This window comes from Callionymus lyra, chromosome 9, assembly GCF_982586985.1.
Source record: "Callionymus lyra chromosome 9, fCalLyr1.hap1.1, whole genome shotgun sequence".
Classification (NCBI taxonomy): domain Eukaryota; kingdom Metazoa; phylum Chordata; class Actinopteri; order Syngnathiformes; family Callionymidae; genus Callionymus; species Callionymus lyra.
Genome location: NC_141826.1, coordinates 8,971,621 through 8,997,468, shown reverse-complemented (window position 1 = coordinate 8,997,468; position 25,848 = coordinate 8,971,621). Strand labels below are relative to the sequence as shown.

The following is a 25,848-nucleotide window of genomic DNA, read 5'->3' as shown; positions in this document are numbered from 1 at the left end:
TAACCACAGTATAGAAACGTTAAATAATAAAAAAAAAAAAGTAAAGTTTTGGGAGGAGAAAAGGGAAGCAAGAGAAGAGATTATGAGGCGAGGGAGGAAACTGTGAACAATAGAAAATAAGTTCTGAGAAAATGTGTGATGTGGCGCCAGAATTGAGGATAAAAGTTCAGTTTGGGACGCATTTCACTGTCCAAACGAGAAGAGTGTCAGTGGCTGGGCCCGAACTTAAAAGGCATTTTATTTTTATTATGAATCAACAAAACCACAGTGCACATTGTGAACCAAAGGCCACAAGAAAAAGTATTTAATAATTACCAATAAAAATGCTTTGTGTGCAGATGCCAGGAACAAGACTGACTGGTTGCTAACAGTGCAGCAAAGTCATGATTTTCCACCTTTACTTAATGTATAAAAGGTGTTTTAAAGTGCCCTTAAAGGTTCTGTACATTGCTTTTGTGTGATTCTGTTTGATCAGCTATTGAAGTATGAGCATGTCAAGGCTGTTTTAAAGTTACATATAAGTCAATCATTGCCCTGGAAAATTAGTTTTTAACAACCTACTTTCTTAAGAATCCTTCTTATATGTTATTATGGTACCAGAGTAATGGTCAGTCAGAAGACTCACAATCAACACTTACTGTGTAAATAAGTGGTTGAAATGAGTGACATTATTTTTTTAATGATAGTTTTGGTTCAGCAAACTCTTGGTTGAGACAGTTTTCTAGCTTTATTCAACAGTATTTCTCTTTGAAATTAGATTTTATTTAACTATAGCGAGGCTTCATGAAGCAGTGTCTTTTATCTTTGGTGGTCATTGGGTGGCGCTCTAAGTTTAATAATGGCTGGAGGTTTTATTTAAAACGTTGTTAAAACATCTAGGGACATCTTATGGATTGTTTCATGAAGCTAAGTTAGTGTATTTTTTTAATAAAATACTACATTCACCAGTTTTTACATCAAACATCTGTCGTCCCATAACTCAAAGTGCATGTTCACATTAAATACTGTAAGTCCCATGATGCACTGCAACTTTGAGGGTAAATGGTTGTTACTTATATCACGCTCTTTCTGTTTGTTTATCACTTAAAACCCTTTTCACAATCATAAGGCTTGAATAAGGGATTGAACAACTAACTTACGAACATATTTTGCAAAAAACAAAATATCTTAAAAGTAGGTTGAATAATAACCTTAAGTCCAATATATCTGTATCCAACAGACATCATGACTGTACTTGATTTAGCTGGCTATAGAGTCAGGTACGGAAACACACTACTTTGCAAGCCTAGACCAATGAGACAAATCGGATAAACTTGTATAAAACTTTATATCTGTATGTAATTTGCAAGTGTATAAGCCAGCTGGAAAAAAAACTACGAGTCCCAGGATACACCAACAGTTGAAGGTTATAAACGTCAATATAAGTAATTGGTTCTATATTTCTGCTTATTTTGATTATAAGACAACATTTTACGGAAGTAATTCAACTTTCATTTTAAGAGTTTACTAGTAGGGTGATTATAAAATGAACACCAGACAATACTTAAACATTACGTTGCTACCTAATAGAACATTCAATCAATCATGATGGCACTATTATATCAACATGTTTATACAGTATTATGTTAAATTTAAGTAAGTAAGTAATATTTATTTATATAGCGCTTTTCGAGACCAGGGTCACAAAGCGCTTTAACAATCAAAACAATACTCAAAACAGTACATACTTCAAAGATCAAGACAACATCGAGAACAACACAGGAGTTCGAGAAATTCAAGGAAAAGCCTGAACAAATAGAAACGTCTTAAGATGTTTCTTAAAGGAGTCAGTAGACTCCATCAAGCGCAAAGAGAGAGGAAGATTGTTCCAAAGCTTAGGAGCAACAGCCTGAAAAGATTTCTCTCCTCTGGTCCTGAGCCGTGTGCGTGGAACCATAAGTAGATTCTGATCCACAGACCTCAGAGACCGAGCTGGGGTGTAAGGCTGGATCAGATCAGTGATGTAAGGAGGAGCCTGACCATGAATAGCTCTGAAAGTAAGAACCAGAATTTTAAAGTTGATCCTGAAAGAAACTGGAAGCCAGTGAAGAGTTTTAAGGATCGGAGAAATGTGAGTTCTCCTACTTGAGCGGGTCAGAATTCTCGCTGCAGAGTTCTGAATCAACTGCAGACGAGACAGCTCCTTCTTGTTAAGACATGAAAACAAACTGTTACAATAGTCCAGACGAGAAGAAACAAACGCATGGATTACAAGCTCCAGATCATGTTGTGACAACATTTTCCTAAGTTTAGAGATTTTTCTCAGTTGAAGGAAACAGTTTCTGGTCAGTTTTCTGCAGTGTTGAACAAGAGACATGTCTTCACCCAGGTTTCTCAGGCTCAGTTTGACAGACTGACCTAAGTCACCCAAGTACTGACTCAACCCTGGAATCTTATCATCAGGAGCAATCACCAGAGTTTCAGTTTTGTCCACATTAAGCTGTAAAGTGTTTTCACTCAGCCATTGTTTGATTTCTAGCAAACAATTGACTAAGCTGTTCAGCCTTTGTGGCTCAGTTGGGTCAAAAGAGCAGTAGAGCTGGATGTCATCAGCAAAAATGTGATAAGAAACATCTGGAAATCTCTGAAAGATTTTACCAAGGGGAATCAAGTACAGCAAAAACAATAAAGGACCCAGAACAGAACCTTGAGGGACTCCACACAACAGATCTGCCGATTCAGACCTCATTTGATTGGCAGATACACTAAAACTGCGCCCAGAAAGGTAAGATGAGAACCATTCTAACACAGACCCAGACAGTCCCACTTCATCCCTTAGTCTTCTCAGCAGGATCTGGTGATCAACTGTGTCAAAGGCTGACGACAGATCCAAGAGAACCAGAACAGTGAATTTACCAGAGTCAGCCGACATCATGATGTCACTGGACACTTTCAATAAAGCTGTCTCCGTAGAGTGATGTTTACGGAAGCCAGACTGAAACTTCTCATGGATGTCGCTCTGATCCAGGAACAAAGACAGCTGCTCGGACACCACCTTCTCCAAGATCTTGGACAAGAAAGGGAGCTTAGAAATAGGCCTGAAATTACTGAGGTCAGTTGGGTCTAAGCCTGGTTTTTTGAGCAGAGGCTCCACAATGGCATGTTTAAATGCATTGGGAAAAACCCCTGTGGAAAGGGAGAGGTTTACCATATTGGTAACCCAGGGGCCAATTACATCAAATACTTTGATAAAAAGCCTACAAGGAAGGACGTCATCTGAGCAAGAGGAGGGTTTCATCTTGTTCACTAGTGCTGAAATATCACCCAAAGATACAGCAGTGAAGGATGACCAAGAGGAGGAGATGGGCTCAGAGACAGTAGGGGTTCCCAACAAAGGGGGAGAGATTTTCTCTTTGATCAATTTAATTTTGTCAATGAAAAATCTCAACAATGCATTGCTGTCAGCTTCACAGAAGACCGGCGTGATTTGAGGAGCGGGAGACACGAGAGAATTAATCGTGTCAAACAAAACTTTGGGGTTTTTCCTATTTGCTGCTACCAGTTTTCTGATGTAATCAGATCTAGCAGTTTCTACCATCTCATTGTAAGAAGTCAACAGATCCCTGAGGTGAAGTCTGTGCACCTCAAGTTTAGTAGACTTCCAGAGACGCTCAGTCTTTCGACAAAGTCTCTTCAGACTCAGGAGATCTTCATTTGTCCAAGGGCACCGTTTTTTCTGAATTTTCAAGTTCGATTTAACAGGTGCCACTTGATCCAGTATTTCAACACAATACAATGAATAAAAAATGTATTATTAATATATTATTAATATAATTTAATTAAAGTGGCTAAGTACATGTGTAAACAATAAGCATTTATTTTGAAATTATTGGATTCAATAAAATTAATTATAAAAATAAGAAGAAGAAAATAGAATAAAAAACATTTTAAAAGTCAAATTCAAGCATTTAATATTCTGATGGCGCTGATATACTCCTGTAGATTTTGGGAAGACTTCATGTTTCAGTGCATTTATTTTAAAACTAAATAACACATCCGTATGGCAAATTGAATTTGTCAAACTTCTTCCTCGATTGAATCACAGCAAGGTCTGCCAAAATCAGACGGTAGTGCAGTGACGGTAATAAAATACTTTTTTTTTTTTACCACTTAAAATAAACAGATGGCACTTCTCAAGGTTTCAAGCCGATATCAAATTTATACGTTGTGTGTTCATCTTCAACAAGCGTCAATCAGAACATATTTGAGTTTTCTTTTTTTTTTTAAGGCAACCTCCACCAGTAAATGAAGAAAGCTTTCTAAATCATGACGTACAAATTGGTCTTATTTGCTTATACACTCACCTGCACCATCCATCTAAATCCTTTCTTAATCTGACAAGCCAACATCTTATCTACACACACACACACACACGTGGGAACGACGTGGAGGGAAGGTGGGACTCTTAAAAAGATGTTTCAGAACGTTGAAGTGCCGGGACCGCAAAGAGAGAATGGCATTGATTTGATTAGCTTGCAGTGGCTGGTTTGCCCTCACATCTGTCATAATATCATATAACAAACATAAGATCGGTTTTCTATTTATGGCATAACTGAGATAGATTTTCCCGCCGCTCCAGTCTCCCTCGCTGATCCATCCTTTTTTGAATACATGCAGATTGCTCTGGCTCTGGACTGTGTGCGCCGCTGATGCTGATAGGGAGTGATTGGATGTTGCATGTGTAATCACTGGTTATGGGATGTTAATTGTAGAACGGGGAGGCCTGTGGGATGTAACATTAGATTGGTGTGGCAGATACAAGCGATCTCACACACGTTGAGTTCAGAAGCTGCTCTGGAATACTCTTGATACTGCTGATGGTTTTTATGACATAACCTGATGTCAAATGTGTTTTTTCTTGAGTGTTGATATTTACTCAAAGTACAGGTGTGTTTTTGTTTCACTTCTTTCATTCAAACTATAGCGAGCGATAATAGTATTTGTATGCCACGAAATACTTTGAATCATTGAATTTATCTCTTACAATCTACTTCTATTTTGTCACAAGCCTGAAGCGTTCAGTTGGTAGAGCAAACTTAAATGTCAAAGTTTGTTAATTAATATATGTAGTAATTGTTTAATAATTTGAGAGTTACTGCCTTAACTTAATTTTTAAGTTGTTCGTCGCCTCTTTTGTTCCAACAAACATTAGCGCGTCATCAGCTAACGCGATAACTTTGTGTGTGAAAGGCATTGTTGTGAAGTCACTCCATATGGAAACGTTGACAGTTTCCATGTTATTATTATTATTATATTTATTATTTTTTAAAAGCTATATAAAGAGTATCAATGATAAATGTATTCATATGAAACAATCTTGAGGGTATGAAGGACAAAGTATTCTAGAGGTGAAGGTTGACTTATCTGGGTGTGGTAGTACTTGGATCGAAAAGAAAAAGAAATTGCTGAAGGGCAGCAAGTTTGAAATGAAAAAAATCTATTTTTTTTTATAAAAAATTTAAGGGGAGTAATTGCTTTTTTCTTCACCAATGAATTCAGTTTAAAAAAGAAGGAGAAAAAAAAGTGTCAACTTTACAACAGGTATACGTATCAGAAAGAAAATACAACATTATACATAATAAGGCAGTAGATACACTGAGAGTTCATGTTCATATTAGAGATATCAAACTTGTTTTGCCTGTAATATAAAATTGTAACGCACATTTAAACACAGAATAAAGCACATGTTGCCCAACAAATCATTTGTTTTTGGAACTTGATTTCTTGCTTTCACCTTATGATGAGTGGTTTTATACCATTGCTATGGTTTAGTAGAACGGTGGAGCAGTATTGCTTCAACCTCACTTCAAGAAGGTCACAGCCTCATTCTAGCGTGAGGCAACCCTTAGAGATTGTGTCTTCGTATCTTCTCCTCACGCTTGGATGTCTTCTGGTAACTCTGGCATCCCATGTGTAGTTCAGTAGCTTGTAATGAGAGCCAACAACCAAACCGTTACTCTTGTTAACACTCTCACTCTACTCTCCCAGGCCTCATGGATTTATCACCTCTCCTCCTTCGATATCTCATCTCAGGTATGGATTCATCAAGTAGCATCTAGCTTCTGTGTTCCCCCCCACCCACCATCTGAGTAGCTTAATGATGTCCCCTCTCTCTCTCCACCAAGTCGGAGGAAAAGACAAACAAAGGTGGAAGATAAGCAACGGTAATAAGTTCTACTCTCTAGCTAAGTAGTCGTGTTTGCCACCACTCTAGCTAATCCATCTGTTTTTTTTGGAGTGTAATTCCTTTTGCTACTCCTTGGTTAAGTTTCCTTCCGCCCCTCCCCTGCGGCCATTATTCCCAATCTCACGGCGTGAAGAGGAGCCGTGAAGATCCAGCAGACGACGTTCATCTGTTTGATTCCCACCGTCTTTGATTGCGCCTGATGAGCCGCGGTAAACTGTGTCGCGCAGCTGTGTGATTCCCTCCACATTGATTCATATATCCCACGTCCTCGACGCCGCCGACGCCGAAAACCTCCTCCTTCTACGCTGCCCCACAAGCTGCTAATGAAGTGAATCACAACTGTTTTTCCCCCAATCCCTTTACCGCAACAGCTGATGGTGAGCGATTGCATCCACAATACACTTTTAATTAGTACAGAGAATAAATTGGTTGAGCATGCCTTTTTCCTTAATTGCTTTTTCCTCAGCTTGGATTTAATTGGGCTGCAGCACTGTTTATTGATCTCCTTCGATGTGCTTTAATTTGGATAATTTTATATATTTATTTTACATGTGACGAGTTGGTTTGTCCAGAGGAGGGTTGGGAGGGGGGGTAAGCCATGCGATGGCAGCGAGGTGGAGAAATGATCAGACGGCACCTACTACAGCGGGAGAGGGCTCCAGCGAACAGAACTTTGATCCGTCTTCAACACCTCCTGAATGCCAATGTGGGCTGCTAAAGTGAGGGAGGCAAGAGCTTCAGAGGCAGCTTTACAGGCCTCCAGGCCACGACAGATTCCTTCCAGCCGTCAGTTTGGAGTTTATGTCTGATTCACGCTGGGTCATCTCTTCCCCACCCGCCTTCCCCGACAAAGCCCAATTTTCCGCTTCCACCTCCGTAGTTTCATAATTAGTTTGCCTCTCAGTGTGTGATTGTGGGTTTGTTTTCTAGACGTGTGTTTGCTCGAAGCCGCTTTTATTTTATACGTGCCACCAAATCCTCTCAAGCGAAGTGCTTCCTTATCTCAGCATTTTCTGTCTGTTTTGCGACCAGGTAAAGTGTTTCGTAAGTCAAACTTCTTTTCCTACTGACGTTCCTAACCAGCCGTGATGTCATGGCCGTCGTATTCACAATTTTCACCGCTACAATTCCACGCAAGTCGCCTTGGTTTAATAATCATTATTTTTGCTGTTGAATCTTTAATAAAAAGGGGCCTTTGAGTGACTGCTTTTGTGTCTTTGTTCAAAGATTAATCACATCATTAATGCTTGTTATTCATTTATTGTGAGATTTTAACCGAGTATTAACAGTTTAAATAGTAAAAAGAAGATCAAAACTGTATTTTTCTTCATAACAACTTGGTCAAAACTCTATAACTCCTCAGGCAATTCAATTTCCTCAGGGGCCACACTTTGCCCCCGACTACTCTAGAATTACAAACTAGATAAAAACATTTAAACTATTTTACTTGCTTCCATCAACAAACGAATGCAACAATAATGGAAATGGTTAATTATAATGAGGGTTAACTTTAATTAGACAAAGGTCGAAGCTTGGAAATGTATATTTAATAGGTCACATTGAACTTGTACTTTATTAACCTCTGTATCCCACCAGCTCGACTTCAGGGTTTTGAAGATTTTGACTTTACATTTCTCTCTAGATCTCTTATAAAAAACAAACTTCTCCAGCTTAAACGAAAATGTGAACTAAGAGTGACATTTGAAAAGTGGTGTTTTGAAAACATATTCTTCCTAATCAAAAGTGTGAATATAAATTTTATAAAATTGTCATTTTAGCTTCATTGGAAGCAATTTGAAAATCCAAGAATTCACTTGACAGATCGATATAATTCAACAGCTGCTGGTCTATAACCTAAAAATGTACGTGACTTGAATATTTTTACCATAACTTATTGATGTATTTTGTTCGTCTACTTCATCCACGATTATCGTTGCAGAACCAAACAATCAACATGTTTAACCTCTTGATGCTTATGGTGTCCAATTGGCATTGAGTTGTTTTCATTATGTTTCGAGCCAAGATAGCAAATTCCCACCAGTGTATGTGCATATTTTCTTAGAGTGCAAATGTGAAGCAGCTTTTTTTTTTTTAAACTTGACTCCAGATGTAATTATTTCTTTCTCCATGTTTCTAAAAAGAAGAAAATATCTCGGTGTGACTTCTGTGTGATTCTTCTCACAGGGGGGAACTTCACCCTGGCTGAGCTGGGAGTGTGCGAGCCCACCCCTCCTCCCGCCGCCGCCCCCTATTGTCCAGACCTGGGTCTGCTCCAGAGGGGCTACTCTCTCAGTGCCGGCTCCGATGCCGACTCCGACCCGGAGGGCCCGCTATCTCCCGAGCGAGCCATTCAGCTGTGGGCCGGGAGAGGCGGCGTCAAGTCCCGCCGCAGCTCAGGAGTCTCCAGTCGGGAAAATTCAGCGCTGACCCTGACCGACTCCGAGAATGACAAGTCGGACGATGAGTCAGGTAGGACTTTGGGACCTCGGGATTCGTGCTTCACATATATCTGAACTGTGATGTGTCATGGGCAAAATAAGTTGTGAAATCTCACCTAAAAACCAATTAAAAAAAATAACAAAGATTACAAATGAGATGAATTAATGTTGACACTTCCATATGTTGTTGTCATTTCCCATTGCAAGTGTAAGGAAACAGTGACAACTCCTCTATCCTGAGTGTTGCTAAATTAGAGTAGCATTAGCTTTCTGTTTCACCCCTTAATTCAATCCACCTCTGAGCTTTTTGTGACACACACACACCTGATTTTATGCTTTCTTAAAAGTATTATTAGTACTTCACTTATTGTTTTTTTGTGTATTTTTCGATCAGATTCGTGGATTGTTTTGTTTTTTTTCCTTGTTGGTATCTGAGGAATATCCTTCCCTTCTTTGCGGTCTATCCTGGGAATACTCTTCACGGTGAAGGTGGATAAGTAGGATCATGCTATGGATTTATGCTAGTTTGTAGGCAGTTTTTTTCCAAGCCCAAGAAGAATTTGAAACAAGGTATATTTCTGCTGTACTTCAAAAAGAAATGGTTGTGGTTCTGTATATTTATTTTCATATATATGCTGAAATACATGATGGTGCCGATGTAAGTCGGGTACTTAGGTTGAACAGGTTGAAACGTCTCTTTCCTAACTGACTTTCTTGATGCCATTTTGGTTTTAAGAAGAAAAGTGTTTGTTTTTTTTGCTCACTTGCTGAGATGTATAGTTCACTGACGTTTTGGCTCATAAAAACATACACACTGTAATGGCAAATCAGATTAATGGTGACACAACGGCCCTCATTCCAGAACAAGGCCGAAGTAGGTTTTGCTATTGGCCCTAAATGGAATAGCCAACAGGCTAGTCCTGGTAGAACCGGGTCAATGGAAAAGCGTCCGATGTGTCTTGTACGAGTGTGTCCATTGTGTGTTCATGGTCACTGTTATAGTTGTGGCTTGTGTGGGGTTAAATTAATTCTGCCAGACTTTATTTTGAAGAAATTACCAGTTGTGTTTTTCTTGTTTATTATGATCTATCTGGTGAGTATAATTGTTGTACAAATTGTCTGTAGTTTCTATTCTCAGTGGTCATAATGGAGGTATCCAGTAAAACCTCGGTCTGCATGGTTAATATTGTGATTGAAAGAATGCGTAATAAACATATCAGTGCTGCAGTGTTTTTTTCATTGTTCGACGTCCGGGGTGCAGTTTGAGAGAAGCTTATCTTCATTTTTCAAGTGCATTCTCTTTTTTTTATGACGCTCCCAGAGGCAACTTTGTTTATTGGCAACGTCTCATTTCCCTGTTAATCCTGTCGCGGTTGTAAAACTTGATGTGAGTCTTGCTAAAGTGTCAATAGAGGTTAATGAAAAGGGGATGGAAGGAAAAGGCAACAGTTTAATTAATTGAATTTTTTTTTTTTTTTTTTAAGCCGACGCCTGTATTAGACGTCGATCGACCTCGGATCGGTCGGCGGGCCGTCGTCTCGCAGACTTGTGTCGTCCGATCACCCTACATCAACACCTATTAAACGGACTAAGAAACACCTTCCCACATGCGACTCTCATCCCGCCGGCCGATAATTGCTTTGTGGTTAATTACCAAGCTAATCTTACCGCCGCAGATATCAGCCGCAGACGCCGCTGACGCTCTCTCTATCTTCGGGATGGCGAACGCTATTGAACGCCTCATCTCTGGCATTTTCAGACCTTAGTAAAATAATCTTCTTAATCCAGAACTGCATTGTGGTAATGGTTCGCCCGCGGTATGATGTCACAGCGATTGTTGAAAAGATCAAACAAACTTTTTTTTTTTTTTCTGACTGATCCCCAAAGAAACTTCGTCATAAGAAGAAGAAAAAAAAATGGATCCGCGGATTTTTCTGTGCCGCTACGGGGGCCAAAACATCATCTTGAGAAATGTGGATGGATGATTACGTGGAACATGTGTCAAAATCAAAGTCAATCAAAGTCAAATTTAGACTTCAAAAGTTTCACTTCTCCAAGGAGGGTTCAGAGCGGCCGTGAGTTCACACCTTTGGGCCTCGTCTCATCAAGCACAAAGATTTAAATCAGGCTTCTGCCTCAGCTGGCATGAAGAGATCAGAGGCAGAGAGGCAGCTTGATAAAAGGACCAGCTGTGTGTGTGTGTGTGTGTCTGATCAAGTCGAATCGTTACCTACTTAGTCGCTTTAAATGAGGAAATCTCACCTTTTTCTCTCCCGCATTATCCAGAAAAACACGTCACACTTCAAACAACCCACAGGAACTATCTCTCTCGCTGCAAACCTAAACAATGTGCGCCTTCAGCAGCGTGGGTGCATAATGAGCCAGTGTGTGTAGCTCTGTTTGTGTTGTGTTGTTTGTGATTGCCGCTTTTTTTTTCTCTGTGCGATGTGTGCGACGGCCCTGGCTCCCCACACGTGTGAAACAGGAGCAACGGGAGTGTCAAAACAGCAGGAGGAGGATCTGAGGGTCTATTAATAGAGATTGACAGAGCCAGACAGAGAAACAACATCATAAACACATGCTAACAAATCCAGGGACGGTGACGCACCTTAAACACCAAACATTCAGTCGCACTCTCATCCGCCCTCGTCTCTAACAAGCTTCCGTAGCCTCACCTCCACATGTATCCCCTCATCACCTTTTTCATCTCTAAAGCATCCTCAGTCTTCTCTTCGCTCCTGCTGTGGCGTTCATCGTCCCTCGATCTGCTTTTGTCAGAACAGTCTTCACTGTGCCGGTTCAAGAAAACCCGGGGTTTCTCTTTCACCCCACAGAAGTAAAAAGAAAAGCTTTAAAGGGCAGCTAATATGTTGATTTAAGTGTGTCTTAATTGATCTTGGACCTCTTTTGTACTCATCAGTATGTGTCTGTTTGTACAAAAGTCTCTTTTTATTTAAATATTTACATTAGAAAATATGCTTAAGCCCCGCCCACTAAAACACGTTGGGTTTTTTTTTTGGATTAAATCTCATTTACCCTATACTGGCGTCAATCACTGAAGTCTCCACCTCTTAGGGACTTGTTGTATAAACAAAGGGGCATGATTTCAGCTGGCTGGAGGAGGTGTGAAGCCATTATTACATGGGTTGGATTTTCACATTAGTTTCCCTTCAGTATATTATTGTTTAATATTGTTGAACTCAAAATAGTGATCTTAAAAGTAGTAACAAGCTCAAAAGTCAGCCCCCTGTTTCCAAAATTTCATAAAACAGGTGCGTGAGGGGATTTTCAACGTAAAGATATTAATTCGATTTGACCGTTTGTGTTCTAGAGGTCCAGGTATATTGAACATTCCTATTGTCTTGTTCTCATGTGTAGCAAATATTTGCTTTTAAGTTGCCTGGTAACGCTAGCTAGATGGATAGAAGCAAACATTATGATTTATGAACGATCTTTCAACCTTTTTTTAATGCTCTCACCCATCCTGTTTTAAATAAATCTATATATTTAGACTGAATGGTGAAATCTTTTTTATTGTACAGTATATCATTTATTATATAATATTATATTATATTATATTATATTATTATATAATATGTATTATGTTTTATATTATTAAATTTAAATTGAATACGTTAAAAGGCCCATTTAATCGTCAACTTTATAATGATGACAAACAAATCATGATCTCCCCTTCATAAATATATCAACACTTAAAATGGGTCAATAGCAAATTAAAGGGTGAGAACTATCACTGTTGCTTGTCTCAACACAATTATCTCGTCTAAAAACATATGTGTATGCGTGAGTTTGTGTGGGAATATAAGAATAAATCATATGAGATCATTTTTTTTAATAGGTTGAATATAGCTTTAGAAAATGTATTTTAAAAATGTGTCATCGATTGACCAACATTTTGAAGTTCATTTTTAGACAAAACAAGATTTGTAACTTCACTTAAATCAACATTTTTTCATCAACAGACAGTTACTATAGAGAATATTATTGTAAAGAAAAATAGTTAAAGGTGAAGGAAGTGAATTTGCTTTGATAAGAAATGCCAAAAAAGGGAGAAGAAGCAAAGTCGTTTTAGTGTACAGAATAGAATGAGAAACCATGTAGGCTCTCTCACTAGACGTTTTGGTTCGATCACCCGCCGTGCACAGTGGTTTGCTCCAGACATCTAAGAGCTCATTATTAGTTCTCTTACGGCTCACTTTCATTCACTGACAAGTACATAAAGCTGCCTCAATTGGAGCGTCTTAATGTAATTCGGGAATTTCAAAGTTTCCCTAAATCCCGCTTTATTGTCAAGTATTGAGTACTCTGCTTTTATTACCCCTCCAAGACACTATTAAAACAAAGAGACTAGAACGTCGACTTGGCAGTGCGAGTGCAGTTTGCACAAGCATCTTCGGAGACAAACAAATATGAGCGGAGGGAGCGGCGATGGGAGATTTCATTTTGGCAAAGTGGGGGAGTAGATTTACTGTCACACTGTGCGCCTCATAAAAGGCCCGCCTGGAAACACAAGCAGGAGAAAAGGAGTGCTTGTAAATTCCCACAGCGGCGTCTGATGGCCACGTTCGGACTGCATTGATCAGCAGGAGGAATGATTAAAACATGAATTAGATGAAATAAGATCAGGTCCCGACATTGATTTAATCCCGAAGCCCACTTTACGGCCACAGCGCTCCGGTCCGGGTCTCCAAACATAGGCCAGGTTTCGGTTGTCCGTATGCCTTAGACTCTCGCTCTCATTAAAGAGCAGCCACTTATAGAAACCAGGATTCAACTTCAACAATGTTTTCTGTCAATAAAACTCTGCTTTATTCATACAGACGTGCCGTGGCGGCTCACCCGCCGGTCGACGGCCGGCATGCTGATTAGCTGCCTTCAGACAGCGTTCGCTCCTTCTTGCTCCTCCAGCTCAATCTTGACATCTGTTCGACTAGATAATAAATCATAAGGCGGCGCAGTGACGTACATGGCAGGATGTATTAATCTCATAATTGGAGAATGAAAAGGTGGCGTTAAATTTAGCCTGGCTTTTCCGTCTAACCCTGACCCCAATCAGGGCATAATTAATTTCCCCCGCTCGGGCGCATGGTATTTATTTGGAACTCTCAATCTTCCAAATCAGCATAATGTTTTCCCTTCTTTTATTATTGGGTTTAAAAACAGAGTTTGACAAAGTGATTTTAGTTCATCTAATCAAATCTAAAAGCACAGGTGGTGCGGTGAGCCTTCCAACACTATCTTTATTATTCTGGTTTTGAATCAAATATAATCAACCCCAATCTAGCTTGTTGATTCGCACTTCCACTGGAGGCTATTTAGGACGAAACGTCGCAGTTCTAATCATGGTGGATTCAAATAATTATGATCATTTTCATGCTGTTTGGAATACAAATCTTGCTCTGATTAAAATTCTTTCATTTTCTACATATTTTTATTTACGGTATTGGCCCTATCAGGATGTTTTTTCTGTAGAGATATTGGACTCATAGTACTTGTCTTGCAAATGGTCTGATCTATCAAGGACAACTAATGCAAAAAAAACATACTCTCCTGACTTGTGGGTGGTCATTTTTTGAAGTTTTAAAGTTCTCCCCCATCTGAAATCTCAGCGAACAAGAAGTTACGAGAGCAGAGTCCATTATGATGTAATAATAGCTTCACTTTTCCTCCAGCCAGCTGTAATCACGCCCTGCTTTGTTCATACATTGAGACCCTTGAAGGTGGAGACTTCCGGTACTGATAAAGTGCGGTGACAAACCTTGAACCTTCACCAATTCATGGTGTGGTTATATATTACAAGATTTAATCTCTAAAACAACAAAAAAAAATGCATTGGTGGATCTTAAGTTCATTTTCTACTGTAAATATTTAAATGAAAAGAGAGTTTTGTACAAACAGACTCATACTGATGAGTGCAATAGTATCCAAGATCTATTTAAGAGACACTTAAATCAACAAATTAGTTACCCTTTGAAGAAGGTTCCCTATCAAAGTGCTGTTAAAAAGATGGGCTTATTGTTCTGCCTGATTAAAGAGTTGTCATTTTTACTCCTTTTTGCTAAGTACTCATCAATATCTTGAATGACATCTGGTCTCTCTGCAAAACCTATAAAATGTACAATCTCATGATACAATTTCAACATTCTAAACATACGTTTCAAGAGTGAAAGAGTAAAAATAAAATCTAGGACATGTCCCAGAATGCAACTGTTGCAGTGCATCGTGAGACTTGGTATAACAGGTGGGCCATGGCCATGCAATATACAAAACATATTAAGTTTTTACTGCTTTACACATAAAGCGAGCATATGCTTAACAGTCATTGATTCAACTCAATAAAAAAAACTCTCATCACCTTTATTGTTTCTTATTCCAAATATGTTCACGAAATTGGCTTCTCGCTATAAAAAAGGCAAGGGAAAACTAAATTAAGAGTTTCATTTAAGCAGTCTTCAAAAAGTACCTCATGTCATTTAAGATAAATTTACATTGAATAGAGAGGTTAACTAAATAGACCAGGACGTAAAACTAGCCTTTTCCTATGACTATTATTCTTGTATCTTTATGACTTAGTTTTCTTGATGTGAATAACTTAATTATTGTAGATTTTGGTCTGAGGGATGCAAAACATCAAACCTTCAGACAAAAATTGATATTAGTCATATTATATCAGACATTTCAACATATAAAACATTCTGTATTACAATATTATATTAATATATATATATATTTTTTTTTTTGAATACTCATTTATTATTTTTATTAAAAATATTACTACAAGAGGAAGACAATAACAAAAAAACGTTAAAAATGGATTATTATATTATATATTATTATATAAAACTATTAACTTTTTCTCTACTTTTTTTTTCATTGCATGCATGTATATATTATATTATATTATATTATATTATATTATATTATATTATATTATATATTTTTGATAGTTTGATAGATTTGTATTAATTTAACTAATTTCTTTTCATAATATGAAATAATTGCGACACATCATGGTTTCAGGAAGTGACATCACTTGCCGTCAAATGCAATGAAGCCTTTTTTTTTCTCAGCAACCAAACGTTCGGTGCTCTTATAAATTGCCTCGATGTTCCCCACAGTTGTGTTTCATTGGAAAAACTCGGGGCCTTGTTGCTTTAAATACTCAGTTACATTTCCAATACCGCCACACTCAACACTAGTAACTGCTTCCGTGCAGCTCCTGTCGATCAAATTCCGGCAACTCTTATGGAGTCGGACTGATGGAGTCCCTTAAGACCTCCGCTGTCCCCTCAGGGTCCGTGTGAACGTGTGTGTAAGAAACTGCGAATGAGAGGCTGTGTGTTAGAAAGGTTGGGGGCATTAGACTCTGATTGAGTTTCACAGAGCAACGTGGGGTGCGAACGGCTCGACAGTGGTCTAACAGAATTAGTGGCTCGTGATGAATGGTGTGTAAGAGCAACACTGACAACCTGCTTTTCGCAAATACACTTGTGCTTGAGTGCGTGTTTGTGCGCGTTTGTGCACCTTCATACCTCCAGCCCCGGTTCAAGGACTTTAAAGTCCATGCGGCAAGACCTGTGTTTGCAATCACGGGAGCGGCAAGCGAGGACCAACACACTGAGACATGGTGTGTGTGTGTCTGGGTTAAACATGCTTTGAAAAATACCCTACAGTCACGATCGATAAAAATTGTTCTATTCGGCATACTGAACACAGTGCTCATGCTTCCACCAACATGGCTATGAATAAGAAATATGTCTCAAATCCATGTGGTGTATTTCTGCGCCTCAATAAGACACGAGAGTTAAAGAAAAAGCCGCCGCCTGACAGGCAGTTACACTTCAATGCATAAGAGGTAAATAACCAGGATATTGATCATTGCAGATGGACGCTAAAGCGGGAACAATGTTGATCCAGTAAAGACGAAATACACCCTGAATAAGCAGAGACGAGGGAGCAATATCCAAAGAAATTGTTTGATGTGCGTAATCTTCCGCTCCAGCAAGTTCAGCGCTTGTATCAGGCACGGGGATCCAGCCGTAGTCACGGTTTCATAATGAAGCGTCAGTGGTGTCGTGAAATATCATTTGTGTCAGACTTGTAACTTTGCTGACGACTAGTCTGCCGCCCTAATCGGCGAGTTAGTGAGCCGTAATAGCCTCGACGACCGTCTTCAAACCTGCCAGGGAGAGACGGGAGGGAAAAAAAGGAAGCGCTGGGAGAGCAAATTGAGAATTCTCCATCCAATTATCAAGTGATCATATTTTCCTCTGCATGGTGCAAAAACCATTTGTAGTTTAATGGCCACCACTTTCTTCATCGTTTGGACCGTGGCGAAAAAAACAAAACCCTTCACACATCAGGTTAAATAAAAGTTATCTCTGACCAAAACATAACCTTATTGATCAGAGACACACCATTGTGTGTATATAATAGTGCATAAAAACTGTGTAGATTATCAGGACAGTGACAAATGATAATTGATAGAGATAATATTTGTCAGGTTAGGAAACTGACTTCAAAGATCCGATTTTAAAATTGGTTTAAAGTCACAATAAGTTTACTTGTACAAGGAGAGAGTAATACAGAACGTACTCATCGGCGGCCCAAGTTCTCTCTGAAGCAAGGATTGCTTGTTTTTGTGTTTTTGCTCAATTCTAAATTATTGATTATCTGAGAGACAAGTTAACAACCGGAAAAAAACACAGATTGGAATACATTTACAGCTGGTCTTTAGATGACGGACTTAAATAGTGTTCTTCTTGATGGCTTCCCTGAGTAAACTCGCAACGTGTCATTTCCATACATCTTACATTCCCAGCTCAAATTGATTAAAACACAAGCAATTATTGGATATGTTAATATTCATGTTTAAGTAAAAGTGATCACACACTAGCTCAGTCATTTTCCATCAATAATGCAATATATGACTGTTCTCTCTGTCACAATGAATAATTGGTACAGTGATGATAAATGTCAATATTTTAGTACGACATATGGATTGTGCTGTTGTCACTGTCAGAACTTAATCTCTCCTGTCCTGTTTTTAGGGGCGCTAATTTTGTAAATAAGGGTAAAGTACACACAAGCAGCAGTCAGCAGACAAGTTATTACCAACAGAAGACAGTGAATTGACCCAGAGGCAACACAAGGGTTAAGAAATAAGCTAAATGGGCCCAAGTTTACGTACAAAGTTACTAATCACTGTTCAGAATCAGAAGCCATTGTCTTGTTTATGTTTTATTTTAATCTAGTAACGCCAAGAACTTCAATGTGTCCATCTTTATTTTATTTAATTCCTATATATTAAATACTCCTTGAGGTGTCCAGGTTGACCCAAAGCACTTTTATGCTCCCACTTCCCAGGTACATACATGTTAGAGATGTCAAGAATGTTAAAAATATTCATGCACTGTAACGTGTCAAGCAGTAGAATTTGTATTTATTTGAACATTGTATGAAATTTGGGAATAAATACAAAAGATGTTTTCCATTTTTTTTAATCTGTCTTCTTTCTGCAATATATTGAATATATATAGATATTGTAATATTGTAATTTCCTGAGTTTAGTTATGAGTTACCTGTATACAGTTTTGGGAAAGTTCACTTTCTATGTGAATTAGTTCAAACTTCAGTTCAGTTCATAGTTCAACATTTTCAAATGTTCATCGCTCCAAGAATTAACTAGTAATTATTTTTCTATATGTTGTTGAGAGCTCTTCGGTTTCAAAGTAACTGCAAAAGCATATGTAAAGGGATATCTCAAAAAAACTATAATCATCATGAAAAAGTTCAATATTTTTTGTCTCTCATTTCAGAATGTGAAACCCATATATTATATAGATACATTACACATAGAGTCAAACATTTCAAACATTTATTTCTTGAAATGTTGATGATTGTCGCTTATAGATAATGAAAACCCACAATTCAGTGTTTCAGAAAATTAGAATATCACATAAGATCAATGAAAAAAATCATATTTTAAACAGAAATGTCAGGCTTCTGAAAAGTATGTTTATTTCCATGCACCCAATTCTTGGTTGGGCCTCCTTTTGCATGAATTACTGCATCAATGCGGCGTGGCATGGAAGCCATCAGCGTGTGGCACTGCTCAGGTGTAATGGAAGCCCAGGTTGCTTTGATAGCAGCCTTCAGGTCATTGTTGGGTCTGGTGTCACTCATCTTCCTCTTGACAGTACCTCACAGATTCTCTATGGGGTTCAGATCAGGTGAGGTTGCTGGCCTATCAAGCACAGGAACACCTGGTCATTGAACCAGTTTTTGGTACCTTTGGCAGTGTGGGCAGGTGCCAAGTCCTGATGGAAAATGAAATTGGCATCTCCATAAAGCTTGTCAGCAGAAGGAAGCATGAAGTGCTCTTAAATTACCTGGTAGATGGTTGTGTTGACTGTGCACTTCAGAAAACATGGTGGACCAACACCAGCTCCAAAATCAAACTTTTTCATGATATTCTAAATTTTTGAGATGTACCTGTATAACCAAAGTCGGTAAATATTATATGTTTTACCATTATACATATTCATCAGATTTAATTGTCATGTCAGAAACTACTTTAAGTTTATTGTTGTTGTAGAATACGGTTAATAATAAAATAACTGTAAACAAAATAAGATTAATAAAATAGATGACTCATACATAATGGTGGGCATATAAAAGTTAAATAATTTATGTTCTGACGTGCCATTTATTTTAAAAGTTGGCCGGTAAGAATGCAAATAAATATAATGGTTTTCTATCCGTCTGCTAAGGTCGTGCTGCTTTTTGTTTTGATAATGTGTGCGGTTGTGCGTCACTGTTGGCTGGTGTTACCCGACGTTACATTAAGACCTGTTTACAGTGTTTTTTAACAAGTTTCTGCTTCTAAGTCTCTAGTAGAAATCTGGCAACCTACTAGACGGAATGAAAGAAGAGAGTGAGATGTTCATGGAAACCAGAATGAACGTTCATTCGTCAAATGAACTTTGTTCAGTTCACGTTCCTCCAAAATATGAACTATAGTTATACTTTTTTATTTTTGTATTTGAATATTCTTTGCTTTGTTTGTGCATTTCACTCTTAACTTATTGTGTCCTTTAATATTCAACATCAGACACCTATAACTTTAACTTCTGGTCCAGCCAAGCTTTCATCTACGAGTGTTAAATATTGTTTTACCTCATATGCGAATGATAAAACACATGTTTTTCATCTTTGTGTCATCATAAAATACAAGATTTTCATCATACAAGGAAAAAAAAATGAAAAGCCCATATATTTTATCTGTTTTTGTTTGTTTATATTTTGTTTTTCCTCTTCGTTCTTATGTTTTTTTATTGATGTGTTTTGCAATCCTCTCTCCTCCAGCCTATCTAGACGATGATGAGGATGATCCGTTTGGAGACTATGTCATCAGTAAGTCTGTCTGTTGTGTTTTTGTAGATTTGCAAATATATGCCCTTGTGTGATTGTGTTTGACATGTGGTGCCCTTTCCTCTGTCTGTTACTTCTATTAGTCTGTTGCAGACGATGTAATTGCTTCTAACTGGGCTCCAGCGGAGAAAGCGCATTATCACTGAGTCTCATCACAAGTCTTTATTTTTTTTCTTTTCTTTTAAAAAAAAAAAAACTGATTGCGCCTCTTCTTGCAAGTGTTGCAAACGGCCGTTTCTACGTCTTTCTCCCATAGTTTAACAAGCAAAGTTGTCAGGGTGTTGCTGTTATAGGTGAGAAAAAAGGGATGAGAAACTAATTGGGTTTTTGTACATTACTCTTTCTCCGCCTGAGACAAGACGAGAAGTTTCTTTCTTCACGTGCCTCATCTGCATTTATGAGCCTCTTTCATTATGTTCTCGTGTTCATTAGCACACGTCAAACTGGTTAATCTCTCTGCACTTGATCAGAGCAAATTTCCCAGAGGGTGTGTTTTCCTTTCCTCCTCCACTATTGAAAAGTCAGCCGTATTTACCCGTATCTACCCGGTTCTTTGTCTCGGAAAGCCAAATTAGTGCTAATGTTTGTGTTACTGGGTTGAAGAGTTTTTATCTGTTTTCATTAGTCAGATCGGGGTGTTCACAGTTAGAGTGAGAGATGAGGAGAAAAAAAAAAACACGTGCAAAAATAGACAGGTAATAATACTTCTCAATAATACTTGTGGAATTGCTGTTGATATAAATCCCTTATCTTTGTAAGTCGGTTGAATAATATGAGGCTGATATTTACTGACGGTAATTTTCTCTGCTATTATTGCTTTCGTGGACAGAAATCAGACACATGGCTGCAGTTTTTATGAGAAAATGAACTCTTGGAATTAAAGTCTAAAAGGGAAAACTTGTACAATATTAATATTTAAGATAATAAATACCACATTGATTTATTTTTTTAAATGTACCCCTTATTTCCTTTTATCTATTAGTGAGTTTTCACGTACGCTATTCAAAAAATCTTTATGTATTCAGAAAAAAGGAAATTCTGGACCATGCATTTACACACAATTAATTTATATTATTTTAATTTTGGATATTTAAGTTTTTAATTGCTTCTAAAAAATGTTTGAAATTATTTCTTTTTTTAATAATCCAATCTTTGAATTAAATTAAATATAAATTTCAAAAAATAACATCACAAAAACCCTCACAAACATCAACCCTTCTGTCTTTCAATTTCTTTATCTTTTATAAAAAGTACAACATATAACAAGGACAAAATAAAAATTTAAAAACATTCGTGTTTTGCAGGTATTGCTTACTCTGCATTTTATTCTGCTCCTTATTGCTTTAGATTACAACATTTACTAATGACCCAGAAGTCAATATCAGATGTCGAAAGATTTATTAACCGCTCAGTGCTCTGAAGGACGTCAGGGTCCACAGGTCATAAATCTTGGAACTGTCAACTGTCAACGCCATTACTCGGTGCAAGAAGACATTACGGCCGTGTGATAAACGATCGTCAGTGACGGTAATATTGACGTTTGGAAAATCACATAATCTAAATGTAAATCTAGCTCAAATCTATTGGTGGTGTATTTAATAATTTGAGGGTTTCTGACAGAAAATTGCAATTTTGTAAATGAAATCATCATTTTCTGTGGTTAGAGTTCTACGCTATTTTTGCTTTTCCTTTGAGAAAAAAAAAGGACACAAATTAAATGTTGCAGCTTTACTATTCAGATTAAAATTGTCTTCACCTTAAATACGGTAAAAAAAAAATGTCTGTATCTATTTCTAGTTGTCTATCGGTAAAGTTAACCTTAACATACATTTTTCTCTCAATAAGAGCAAACAAATGATATCAAACTGCCTGCTTGAGACCATGGCTCCTGCAGGGGATTAAAGGGATTTGATCTGCTTTCTGGGATTTTCCTGGAAGAGACTGTGTCTTTATAATATCCATAACATGCAAGTATTATGGGCTGGCATGTAAAACTGTGGGACAAGTATAATTAATTTCTTTATTAACATATTATTTTTGTTTTTAAATGATATGTATTAAGTACAGAGCTCCAAGCCCCACCTCGCCATTTGTACATGATTATTTTTTAAATCTTATTGTAATGCAGCTATTCATATACTTTGGTATCAGCCACAATAAAATACATTATTTTTAAGAATAACTAAACCGCGAAAAAAAAAAGGCTAACTTTGTTTTTTTCTTTTTGTTTAGACATTATTTATAGTCTCACATAAACAACACCAGAGAGTTTATTCTGAAGAATGTACTCAAATAATTTTTCTATGATTTGTTAGATTAGATGTTAGTATTTCATTAAAAAATCTGAATATTCATACAGAACTATTCTTTAACCAACTTTTAAACTTTGATTGTGGTTTCTAGTGTAGGTGCGCTTGGTTTGCTTACCCAGCTGTCCAGGAACGAGGTCACATGCTGCTTACGGTAACCATATTCTGAATCTCCCCAAAAGAAGAAACTGCTGTATAAATATTCTGATTTATAATAAACTACAATCTAATGTCTCTCTTGTCTTACACATCGTAGAAATACTCAAGTATTACATTCTTCAGAATAAACTCTGTGAGATCATTTATGTGAGAATATAAACAATGTCTAAACAAAAAGTAAAACTAAAATTTCTCAATTTTTTTTATTTTATCATGGCTAATGGGTGATGGTGGCGCAGTGGTTAGCGTGATCGTGTCACAATAAGAAGGTTGCAGGTTCACTTCCAGGTTGGGGGGGAGGCAACTAGTGGCCTTTCTGGTTTAACTACAGTTTCATCCCAAAACATACAGAGGTTGATTGGAAACTTGGGGAAATTGTCCATAGTTATGAGTGTGTGAATGGTTGTGTGTTTTTGTGTCCTCCTGCCTCTCGCCCGATATAACTGGGATAGGCTCCAGCACCCCCGGGTACCCCAATAAGGAAATAAACGGTAGAAAATGGATGGATGGATCGTGGTTAGTACCAAAACGCAGAGGCATCACAATAAGATTTGCCAAATAATCACGTAAACATGGCAATTTTCAAGTTAATAATTGGTTTGGATTGGTATTAATTGTTCATTTAAAATGCATTTTTACACATATTTTCCACGTTTTAGTTCCGCTTGCACATAAGACCTGTTCCATCCTCGCCGTCATCAACCCAGCAGCTGTGCTCCCTGGTTCAACTTCCTCCACCAGCCGAGTGATTATGACAAGCTGATTGGTGTTTTGTTTTCTTGAGGATGAGAAGATCAATGCGGGGCTGATCGAGGGGGCCGGGCCCGGAGAGCAGCGAGCAGATAAAAGATAAGAGAGGATGACATCTTGTTGCTCGTGGGTTTAAACCCAGGATTCTGGAGATTCCAACCAGGGAGATGATGGGGTTAAAGAGTAGGGGGGTTGGAGAGAGGGATGGCGTTTGAAGGGATAATTTAAATGGGTTTTTAAAGGAATGGATGGTGGAGAGAGGAGGAGTGATTGTAAGGATGAGTAAGATTTAACAGTAGATGGTCGGAGGATTAACATTCTGCGACTGTCTGTGAGCGCCGGGATAATCTCCAGCATCCCGCGGCGCACTGTAGGGAGCCCACCAGTGCCACGGGGGTCAAGGCCACCGTCAAGCCTGTCACTGTGTATAAGTGTGTGTGTCCGTGAAGGTGTTTGCAGGTGGAATTAGCTGCTGATTGTGCTCGCCTGCCGAGCGGCTCTAGAAGATAGAAATGCCCCACAGGTGGCGTGAGACAGGCGTGGCAGAGGTGCCCCGCCCCCCCCCGTGGTGACGGTGGCCCCTTTAGTCAACAACTTGTTTATCTCACATGCCTGCGATGATGTGCAACCCTGGATAATAACTGCACTTTTTTTTCATTTTTTTTTTCATTCCGTACGGAGAAGTCACTAGATACAAAGTTTTTAATCCATATTGATTTGCGCTTCATGCTGTCTCATCGAATGGAGCCGCGGGGCACAGAGCTCTGCTGCGCCAGCCAGTTTATGTGTGAAGTCCTCAGAAAAACACACAAAGATTACCTGATACAAAGATAGAATATCAAAGCGAGCTCTCCGCAGAGTGTACGTATGACTCATACGTTAGACCTGAACGGGATTAAAAAGGGCTTGCGCCAACAATTAATGCCTCTTTTCCACGCAAACACTCGCTCGTCTGGAGCTCGCGGGCGTGTTTAGTGTTCAGAAGATAATTTTCTCAGTCGGTTGTTGGAACATTTCCCACTGCAACTATATTGTCAGATGATGAAGTCGTTTATTTATTTTTTTGGTTGGGATATGTTTGTTTTCTCTCTTGGAGTCTCTATGGTTTGTTGAAAATAAGATTGTTTTGTAAAAATGATTCCGCTTTCTATCGGTTGTGAAATCTGTTCATGTTTTTGACCGTTAATGTAATGTTTGCTGAGAGACAGCCCTAGTGTGAAGATGCTGGACATATACTTATGTAACTAAGAGTTCAATAGTGGTGAACCCTGACAACTGAGAGTCCAGATGTCACCGTGAGTCAACCGTCTAAAACATAGGGCCCCAAGCTTTATGTAACTCTTTTTTTTGAGCCTTGTTCTTACTAATACTAGATAAATAAGGCTGGATAGATATACATGTCACCTTCATTTTTGTACCAAGTTACCTTTTTTCCGTAAGATCTGAAGATTGTGTTTAGGTCCTAGATCATAACGGTTAATGAATGTGTGCTTTCTATGTCACGTTAAATCAATTACATATATACATATTAGACATTTAATAATGAAATGGATCGAATGACTAAAAAGGGTAATTTATTCATCACAGTTTTATACTATTTTTGGCTATTTTCTTGAGGGATTTGAGGGGGACACATGGATGTGAGGAAAGGAAAAGACAGTTCTGCATTTGCCATCATGCACTTCCACTGCAACTTATCGTCCTTTACCCTATACTATCTTCTTGCGCCAGACCTACCTTCCTTATTCCCCACATTCCTGAACCTTAATAAAGCAGATTAGGTGAGTTACTCTTTCTGATGTAAGCTTACACAACTTCTGTGCCTACTTTGTGTTTTGTGTAAGCTAATTCCATCCTTTGACTGCCACCTGCTGCCCCAGCGAGCTCATTACTACCTTTTTTTTTTAAATGCTAAAAAATGAAGGCTAATAATAATGAAAAAAATCAATCCTTTTTATTTATACATTTTTGGTGGTAAAATTGGCCACAAAGTAAGTCAAATGATTGCCATAACTTGCAATATTATTATACCTGTATCATCGAAAGACTCAACTTTATTTAGGTGAGAACTATTAAAGCCAGAGGAAATTAAACCGAAGCTCAGTCGTGTTAAAACCGCAATTAAAATCCTCATCTAGTCAGTGCTTTTTTCTTCAACTTCTTTCTGGGGGAGTCTAACGGGTGGGAAGACAATAGATCAGTAACTCTATATCAGTCTCTCTAACCTCTGATTGTGAGACTCGGCTTGTTTTGCTACTTAATACTCAAAGCTGGCTAATCATCAGACAAGGATCTGATTTCATCTCCCATCGCTATAACTGAGCGTGGAGACAAGCTGGCATCTCAGCCGGTCCCAAATCTCCGTTTCTGAATCCTTTCCACTGCTAAGCCAATTATCACTTGTACTGCGAGTGTATCTCTGAAGGAAAACAAAAGGAATATGACTATTTCTCTTTGGATGACAATCAGCTGTTTTTACTCCTCTGTTATTATGATCCAGTTCTCTCTGCGA

The 25,848-nt window shown here is 38.3% G+C and overlaps 1 protein-coding gene across 11 annotated transcripts in view; it reads left to right on the top strand.

The window, feature by feature from the left end:
• Nucleotides 1-25,848, top strand: part of tenm2a (teneurin transmembrane protein 2a) — a 215,016-nt gene that overhangs the window by 20,956 nt on the left and 168,212 nt on the right. For 5 of the 11 annotated variants that reach the window (XM_087798487.1, XM_087798488.1, XM_087798478.1 and 2 more), the window contains exons 2-5: nt 6,028-6,072; nt 6,165-6,203; nt 8,411-8,695; nt 20,053-20,100. In XM_087798487.1, coding sequence (XP_087654613.1) covers nt 6,028-6,072; nt 6,165-6,203; nt 8,411-8,695; nt 20,053-20,100 — 417 coding nt within the window. The remainder of the gene's footprint in view (nt 1-6,027; nt 6,073-6,164; nt 6,204-8,410; nt 8,696-20,052; nt 20,101-25,848) is intronic. The other 6 variants (XM_087798484.1, XM_087798485.1, XM_087798486.1 and 3 more) reach the window with 3 other exon arrangements.